The sequence below is a fragment of the Ipomoea triloba genome, chromosome 9, assembly GCF_003576645.1.
Source record: "Ipomoea triloba cultivar NCNSP0323 chromosome 9, ASM357664v1".
Classification (NCBI taxonomy): Eukaryota; Viridiplantae; Streptophyta; class Magnoliopsida; order Solanales; family Convolvulaceae; genus Ipomoea; species Ipomoea triloba.
The window spans coordinates 26,123,391-26,133,417 of NC_044924.1; the positions used below are offsets into that span (position 1 = coordinate 26,123,391).

The 10,027-nt window shown below is 29.4% G+C and overlaps 1 protein-coding gene across 1 annotated transcript in view; it reads left to right on the forward strand.

Annotated features, from left to right (window-relative positions):
- The first annotated feature begins 5,117 nt into the window (after positions 1-5,117).
- Positions 5,118-10,027, forward strand: part of LOC116030483 (receptor-like protein EIX2) — a 5,400-nt gene continuing 490 nt past the window's right edge. The window contains exon 1 of the mRNA XM_031272739.1: positions 5,118-7,958. Coding sequence (XP_031128599.1) covers positions 5,137-7,956 — 2,820 coding nt within the window. The 5' untranslated portion in view covers positions 5,118-5,136 and the 3' untranslated portion in view covers positions 7,957-7,958. The remainder of the gene's footprint in view (positions 7,959-10,027) is intronic.

Sequence of the window (10,027 nt, forward strand, 5' to 3'; positions counted from 1 at the left end):
TATATATATATATATATATATATATATATATATATATATATATATATATATATATATATATATATATATATATGAGTTGGAATATAAATATCATGATGTGACAACAATGATGTCAACGCCATGTAAGTTAAGTTAACTGTAATATTAACACTATTAACTATTGTCTTGAGTTTAACCATTTTATAAAGTAGGACTAAATTGAACAGAATAAAAATACAAGGACTAAATTGAACAAAACGCTATTGAACATAAACTTCATAGGTACTTTGGCCACAATAATATCATCAAATCAGAAAATATTTGAATACAATTAATAATTACATGTAAATCAAATTCACTATTGTGCCAACACCGAGGCAAAATTAAAGCCAAGCTGCTAGGAATATGATGTTGTGCCATTTGGAAATAAAGTATTGTTTTATTCATTTTAATTAACAATTGTGTGTATTGTGTAAGATTGTTTCACATCATGAGACCTATAATACTTTTTAACAATAGTGTAATACTTATATATATAGTCATAATAAAACTTTATATTTATGTTAAAAAATATTACACATGTTATATGCGGCGGTCATATGTTATTTCCTATCGCAATAGACATCCATTTAATACTAATCAATTTAAATGACACAAAATTTGGATATAATTAATTTGCACTGTCTAGGGGTAAGAAGACCTACAAAGTCATCGCCCGCAAGCTTAATTTGTAAGGATATCATTATTGTTGGGAAGCATCAAGATGTATCAAATTAAAGACAAACTTTAATTCTCAACCAAGTTGAGATGACAAGATAATAATGTTTTGGGCCTTTGCACTTTGCCCTTTGCCCTATGATACACTCTATAGCGGGGTATAAAAAGACTTAGAGACAAGTCTTCCATGATAATTAATTTAAAAGATTCACTTTCTTATTATTATTATTATTATTATTATTATTATTATTATTATTATTATTAAATTTGATAAAACTAACTAAACGAATGTAATTTGAAATATAATTAATAGACTAATAAATACACAATAAAAATTATTATCCCCTATAACCTCAATACAGTTAATAATGACGTGTAAATCAAATTCACTGTTGTGCCAACACCGAGGCAGAAGCCAAGCTGCCAGGAATATGCTCTTGAATCTTGAGTGATTTGGAAAGAAAGTATATATATTCTTAGGTTGTCGCAAGTGACTACTAAAAAGTAGTTGAAAGTTGATAACTTAGTAAAGTAACGCTGCTAAGTTTTGTTACTTATAAATTAAAATATAATATTTTTAAGGAAAAAATAAAATATTTTTAAATCAAAATGTAAAAGTACAACATTTTTTCATATACGTAATAAATATTTTATTCGTAACTAGTATTACATTTTCATATTGATATATTCCCAAATGCGTAGTAAATAATATATTCCCAAATTTGTTGACCGCCTCATCAAGGCAGCATACCACGAAGATTGGGCAAGAATTTGTGCAAGTTATTTAAGTAAATGATATATTCCCAAATGTGTAGTAAATGATATATTCCCAAATTTGTTGACCTCATTAAGCCTTAATTTGATAAGCACTATCATTAAAAAATCACTTATTAATTAATTGAGTAAATACCAATTTTGGTTCATACCAATTTTCATCCGCAACTATTATTTTAGTGTAAAATTTATCATGCCAGTCACCATTCGTTTAAGGTGAATATGAATTATTAAGGATATTTTTGTCTTTTTATAATAATCCCAATTTAAACCTAAATAAAAGGATTTAAGCCCTAAGATCCTCATTCGTCGTAATTCCGCAGGGAAGTGGTTTCTGCATGAATATAAGGGCACACATCAATGCGAACGATCGCCCAGGAGAGTAATAAGAACCATTCACAGCCATCTACGCGTTCAGATCAACAAAGCATATGGAATTTTTTTTTTTTTTTAAAACGACGTGGTTGAATTTTCGTAAATAACTCAAACTTTGGTGCAAGTAAATGTGTTATAAGTGCATGTAGCTGGTGCACCTTTGCAAGTAAAAAGTGCAACTAAAGTCACTTACAAGTTCACTTATTTTCACTTAAAAGTGCACTTATTTTCACTTACAAGTGCAAGTAATTTACCTTGTTAACAATCGTTCACCTAGGTGCACCTAATTGTAACGTTAGGTGCAACTAGTTATAGCGTTAGGTGCATTTAGTATTGATGCTCAGTGTAAATTTTACTTGCACCTGTTATACATTTTACATGCACTTGTAATACATTTTACTTGCACTTGGTGCACTGTATGAAATTGCTAATTGCACTTGTAATACATTTTACTTGCACTTTGATGTTCAATTATTTACGAAAAAGCCACCACATCTTTTTTTAAAAAATAAGTGTTTCTGATCCGTTAGATCTGGACACGTGAACAGATGACATGCGTTCTGATTTTTCTCCTAGGCGAGTAGTTCTCATTTGAACGCGATCATATATATATAGATTTTTATTCAAATGCGGCGGCGAGCTCCGGTACTGTCATGCGACCTAATCTGCGCCGTCCAATTTCATTAATCCTACTGAAATTCGCGTATGTTTAAGTGGGGTTATTAATTTAATTATAACCGAAAAAATGGATGGTGATCTGATATTAGGTGAAATTGCACACTTTGACCAATTTGAACCTTATTCCTTTATTTTTTTTTAGTATTACACAAAGAGTTAATACCACATCCATTAAAGCTCGATCTCATGACTTTCCATTTAAGAAAGTCACTATATGCCACTTAATCACAAGATCATTGACATCTATTTTTAATTTAAAATGTCATGATCAAGAAATTTTCTAAAGCAGACTATGTAGAGTAGACTAGTCATTTTATGTTACCGGTCTCACTAGGATTTCAATTCCACCTCACATGGTTTTATCACAAGTTTCCATCATCTGACAACATTGATACATTAGCAATGAAATTCTTACAAATAAGGGCATGCATATCAATGGATATTGAAGAGTTAATAGTACAAAAGTTGCAAAATTATTGCCACTTGACAGGAGAGAGAGAATGAGAGAGAGAGAGGAGGAGAGCATCTGCAAGAGGTTGGGTTATTGCAGAAAATGGGACCCAAAGCTTATTAATGTCAGCTGCAAGACCTTTGCGTGGAACTCACAAATCCGCCAAGCCTGCATGCGCCTGACATTTACTTTTTTAATTTTTTAAAAAAAATCAGTTTTGTTTTTTGTTTTTTTTTTTTTAAATTTTTATTTTTCATCCTTATTTTCTTTTTTCTAATCACACTTAAAAAAACTTCTCAAAAACCGCAAAATAACTCCATTGATAAGGATGCTCATGAAGATTTGTTTCTTGTAATTTGACGTTGGCACCATTAGCTTTTAAAAAAAAATAAAGTAAAATCATAAGCAATGCTTTAATTTGAAAACTTTTTTTATATAATTGTAAATTCAAAATAAATAACATAATATTTATTAAAATCTTTATCAAAATACAAGATATTCAACAAGAAAGATACTTAGAACATAAAAACTTGCATGAGACAGATTCTAAGAACACACACAGTTGTTATATTGTAGACTATAGTCAGAAAACAGCATCGTTTCTTCTTAAAGAAACGATAGTCGTTAATTTTTTTTTTTTTTTTTGAAAAGTATTACATATTCACAAAATATTATTACTGTTCAATAGAAAAGTATTAATTTTTTCATAATGTTGATCACGTCATCAGGTGCCAAACAACTTAACAAATGATTCAATATCCTCAAAATAAAAATTCATCAAAGAAGTGTGTTTTTCTTTTTCAAAGGTATGCTAAATAATTTGTTCACTTAAATATATCTATTATTTTAAAATTAATACTTTTCAATATAAATTTTTATCTTTTAAATATAAAAACATGCAGGTAATTATAATAATGTTGGTATAGCTTCTGACATGTATTTATTTATTTATTTATTTCTTTGGCATACATGCATAACATGTAGAAGCCACGCCATCATAACTCGTAGGTTTCATTAATTTCATTTAAATAAAGAAAAATATTTTTTTAAAAATTAAAATAGTTTACATGACACTAATGTATACAAAGATAATTACATGTAGAACTTATATCAATATAATCTGTAATAGAAAAATAAGTTATTAGTAAAACAATTTTAATTACACTTTTTAAAAAAGTTTGAGAGCTAATATGAATTGAAGCTTTTTATTGTTCAAGGACTTATTTTGCCTTTCGAACATTTGCATGTATTTTTCTTTTTATTATGATCTTATCGCAACAGAATGACTAGTTTTACCACTCTGAAGCGAAATTAATCAAACTTTAATAATATGTTCTCCGAAAGATACATAGTATGTTTATTGTTGAAAGAGAAATAATGCATACACATCGTACTGTGAAAATTGGGCAAGAAATTGTGCAACTTACTTTAGTGCATATTTTTTTACTGGGTTAGTTACTTTTACAAATCTTGATCATAAAGTCTTCTGAAAGAGACAATATAATGATCAACTTGTCAAGAAAAAATAATAATAAATTTTTGCTAAAATATTGTGGGAAGGGGGAATTATGACTTATGAGTACCGTTAAGTTTGGGCAAGAAATTATGCAAATCATTCAATTATAGGTTAGCATCTGACAATGCAACATTGATAGATTAGCAATTTCGTTGTCAAGAAAATTAATCTTTTGTAACTTTATTTTGCCACACTCACTTAAAAACTAAAAATCATGTGTAATAATTCAATCTTATACCATTGCAAATATAAAATAAAGATGGAACATAATATTTGTTAAATTAAAAGATAATTTATGAAAATAAAAAATATTCACTTAAAAATTACATTCTCCATACATAAATAGATTTGAAATCATCCACAAAGATTAATTTAAATATCAAAACTACTACAGTAATTAACTGTAATTTTGAAATTTTATATGGAAGGAGAAAATTCTTCCTTTTGTGTGATTAAAAACAATGTTAATAAAGCAGGATTTAACATGGGAGGGGGAAGAAAGCATACCAAGAGAACCGTCAAACATATGCTGCTATATATATATATCTCACATATGCTGCTTCTATATACAAAACTCAAAGCAACTAAAACAATTGTATTTACTTTTGAGTTTTGAGACACCATGAAACATACCAAGCATAATATTATGCTAGTGCTTATTTTTCTTCTGCTCATTTGCAAATTTGAGTATTGTTACTCAAATTACGTTGCTAGTTGCATTGAAAGGGAACGAATTGCTCTTCTTCAATTTAAAGAAAGCTTAATTGATACATCAAACCGTCTCTCTTCATGGAGTGGTCTTGATTGTTGTGAATGGGAGGGAATTTCTTGTAGCTCAACAACTGGCCATGTCCTAAAGCTTGATTTGCACAACCCAGCTGCATATGATTATGATATTGAGAATTACTTGGGAGGTGAGATCAATCATTCTCTTATCAACTTAACACATTTGAATTACCTTGATCTAAGCTTCAACCGTTTTTCTATGATCCAAATTCCTGAATTTTTCGGATCTTTCAAAAACTTGAGGTATCTTAACATCTCAAGCTCTGGTTTTGTGGGAAATATTCCCACTCATCTTGGAAATCTTTCAAGTTTAGAGTATCTCGACCTTGGAGACGGTGCTTTAAGTATATGTCCATTTTGTAATTATTTGGCTACAGATAATTTGGACTGGTTGGCTAGCCTTTCTTCCCTAAAAAGCCTTGACATGTCAGGAATTTCAATTTGGTATAGTGAAGATTGGTTACGCACAATCAACAAGCTTGTGTCTTTATCTTCTTTAAACTTGGCTGATTGTGAGCTCAACACAACTAGTCTTGTTTCACATGTTAACTCCACCTCTCTCATCTCCCTTGATCTCAGTTGGAATAGTTTAGATTATGCAATCCTTCCATGGTTGTTTAATCTCACAAGACTAGAGCATTTGAATATAGGCGACAGCTTTTTTATTTCTCAAAATAGCTTTACAGGCACACTGGTTCCGTTGTGTAAGTTGCACAATTTGATTTTTATGGATCTTAGTTCTAACAATTTCCAATGTTCAATTCCCAATTGTCTTGGAAACTTGACTTCTTTAACCTCTCTTAGTTTAAGTGATAATAGCTTTACAGGTTCAATTCCAAATTCCATGAATAAATTGACGGACTTCATTGCAGTTCTTTCTGATTGCCTATTAGATAGTTTGAAAGAATTGAAGTTAGATTCTAACAATTTCATTGGTCAACTTCCAAACCAGTTGTACAAGTATAAGAATCTGCAAGTCCTTTCTCTGTCTTCAAACTCCTTCTCTGGTCCAATAATTGAGTCACTTGGAAATTTGTCAATGTTGCAAATCCTGGATATTAGTAACAATAAGTTTAGTGGTAGTGTTCCCTCTAGTCTTGGTGAACTTTCAAATCTTGAAGAGTTAGATATATCTAAGAATTCATTCGTAGGTGTCCTTTCTGAATTCCACTTTTCAAAACTCAGTAAGCTTCAATTTTTGGACATATCTAGTAATTTGTTTGTTTGGAATGTAAGTTCCACCTGGGTTCCTCCTTTCCAACTCTCTTACATAGCAATGGAATCCATCAAAATTGGTCCTCATTTTCCTCATTGGCTTCGTACCCAAAGAAATGTTGGTTCCCTGTTTATGTCTAATGCCAGCATCTCAAGTGCTATCCCTGATTGGTTCGATATATTTTTCTGGAATAACACTGATTTAGATCTCTCTAAAAATCAAATAAGTGGAGAGCTTTTGAAACCACATGTTGAAAGTTACATGGACAAGTTTTATCTTTCTCTTTCAAACAATTATTTGAGTGATGTCATCCCCAAGTGGCTATGTAGTTCTGAAAATCTAGTGATTCTTGCTCTATCTACAAATCAGTTATATGGAGAAATACCTACATGCTTGGGAAAACTACAAAACTTGGAAGTTCTTGACTTGGGGAATAACAATCTAAGTGGTCACATTCCAAATTCATTGGGATCTCTTCAATCGCTATTCTCTATGCACTTGCAGAATATTGAACTTGAAGGGAAACTCCCGGGAAGCATGCAGAATTTAACAAGCCTGGGAATTTTGGATTTGAGTGAAAATAAATTTATGGATGTTATCCCTTCATGGATTGGGGAAAAATTATTGAGTTTGCGATATCTTATCTTCTATAGAAATAAGTTCTATGGGGATATTCCATTGCAACTATGTCAACTGGATGATCTTCAATTGTTAAATTTGGCAAATAACAACATATCAGGATACATCCCACAGTGTTTTGGAAACTTTACTGCAATGGCTTTTGATGACGAACAAACATATATTTCGTACTTCATATCTAACGGTAAAACGTATAGAGATGAAATTGATGTAGTCATAAAAGGATTAACATTGCAGTACACTAAAAATCTTCCATTCCTAAGATCCATAGATCTTTCAGGGAATTACATTGTTGGAAAGATTCCGGTTGAGATAATGAGTTTGCATGCACTGGAGAACTTGAATGTTTCTAGAAATAATCTAAGTGGACCAATCCCTGAGACTATTGGCAATTTGAGAAAAATTGAATCACTTGATTTATCTAGAAATGAACTCTCTGGTACCATTCCACCAAGCTTGTCATCTTTGAATTTTTTGAGCCACTTGAACTTATCATTCAACCATTTATATGGGAGAATACCAACAGGAAGTCAACTTCAGACCCTCAATGATCCATCCATTTACATGGGCAACGAAGGACTTTGTGGTGACCCTCTTTCAAAGACTTGCCCCAGTGATGTACCATCTTTTGTTAATCAATCTATTAAAATCAGTAATGATGATGATCATGAGTTTTTCATGTGGTTTTATGTTGGTATGGGGCCTGGTTTCTTTGTTGGATTCATTGGAGTATTAAGCATTCTATTGTTCGCAAGATCTTGGAGCTATGCGTACTTCAAATTTTTAGAGATGGCTTACAACAAAGTACTCCATTATTTTTCTTAAAGGTTAGTTTTCAATATGCATTCAACAAATTGCTTTTTTATTCAATATATATTTGTGAGTGCGCACACATGCAGACAACATCTTATTTGCCTTCAATTTTTTAATTAGTAATTAGTAACTTTTATATATATGAACTTTTTTTTTAATTAGTAATTAGTAACTTTTATATATATGAACTTTTTTTTTTATTGTTGTTGTTGTTGTTGTTGAGTGCTCGGACTCTAACCGTCTCATGGAACCTTATCCACGAGACGAATCTGATCAATATAAAAATGTAATACTTATACTGNAATTAGTAATTAGTAACTTTTATATATATGAACTTTTTTTTTATTGTTGTTGTTGTTGTTGAGTGCTCGGACTCTAACCGTCTCATGGAACCTTATCCACGAGACGAATCTGATCAATATAAAAATGTAATACTTATACTGAAAAATGTAATAATAATCAAAATAAAGTATTTATTATTTGTAAGGAAAATTGTAATACTTTTGAAAAAAATGTAATACTATTAAATCAAAATGTAAAATTATTACATTTTTCTTAAAAATTATTACACTNACGAGACGAATCTGATCAATATAAAAATGTAATACTTATACTGAAAAATGTAATAATAATCAAAATAAAGTATTTATTATTTGTAAGGAAAATTGTAATACTTTTGAAAAAAATGTAATACTATTAAATCAAAATGTAAAATTATTACATTTTTCTTAAAAATTATTACACTCTCTTATAAGTAGCAAAACACTTTATTCCTTATTAGTATTACATTTTTGAGTATAAGTATTACATTTTTATAGTGGTTCAACTTGTCTCGATCACTAGATGTGACCACAATTTGGTTCACGGTTTCGGTTTGAACCGTCGATTCAAATAGGATTTTTTTTTATTATGTTTTCAATTTTTAAAATAATCCAAATACAATATTAAAATTTTTCGTTCTAAAATTTTTAAACAATGATTATATCAAATATTTAAACTTTAAAGTTAAACTAAAAAAATTAAAAATAAAAATAAAAATTTGAGCTTGCACTTAATTTTACCAAGACTAAGTTGCCCANACGGTTTCGGTTTGAACCGTCGATTCAAATAGGATTTTTTTTATTATGTTTTCAATTTTTAAAATAATCCAAATACAATATTAAAATTTTTCGTTCTAAAATTTTTAAACAATGATTATATCAAATATTTAAACTTTAAAGTTAAACTAAAAAAATTAAAAATAAAAATAAAAATTTGAGCTTGCACTTAATTTTACCAAGACTAAGTTGCCCATGTAATTTATTGAAATTTTAATAAGAATCAAAGCCCAAGTAATTCCTTTTATCTTTTTTATCTTCTAATTTTTAAGTCATTTGCTTCTGCCTATGTAATTTATCGAAATTCCANACGGTTTCGGTTTGAACCGTCGATTCAAATAGGATTTTTTTTTATTATGTTTTCAATTTTTAAAATAATCCAAATACAATATTAAAATTTTTCGTTCTAAAATTTTTAAACAATGATTATATCAAATATTTAAACTTTAAAGTTAAACTAAAAAAATTAAAAATAAAAATAAAAATTTGAGCTTGCACTTAATTTTACCAAGACTAAGTTGCCCATGTAATTTATTGAAATTTTAATAAGAATCAAAGCCCAAGTAATTCCTTTTATCTTTTTTATCTTCTAATTTTTAAGTCATTTGCTTCTGCCTATGTAATTTATNTTCGTTCTAAAATTTTTAAACAATGATTATATCAAATATTTAAACTTTAAAGTTAAACTAAAAAAATTAAAAATAAAAATAAAAATTTGAGCTTGCACTTAATTTTACCAAGACTAAGTTGCCCATGTAATTTATTGAAATTTTAATAAGAATCAAAGCCCAAGTAATTCCTTTTATCTTTTTTATCTTCTAATTTTTAAGTCATTTGCTTCTGCCTATGTAATTTATCGAAATTCCAATAAGAATCAAAGCCCAAGTAGTTCTCTTTTATCTTTTTTATCTTCTAATTTCTAAGTCATTTGCTTCCCCTTTGGTAACATTGCTTCCCCCACCCACCTCCCTCTCCCCCCCCCCCCC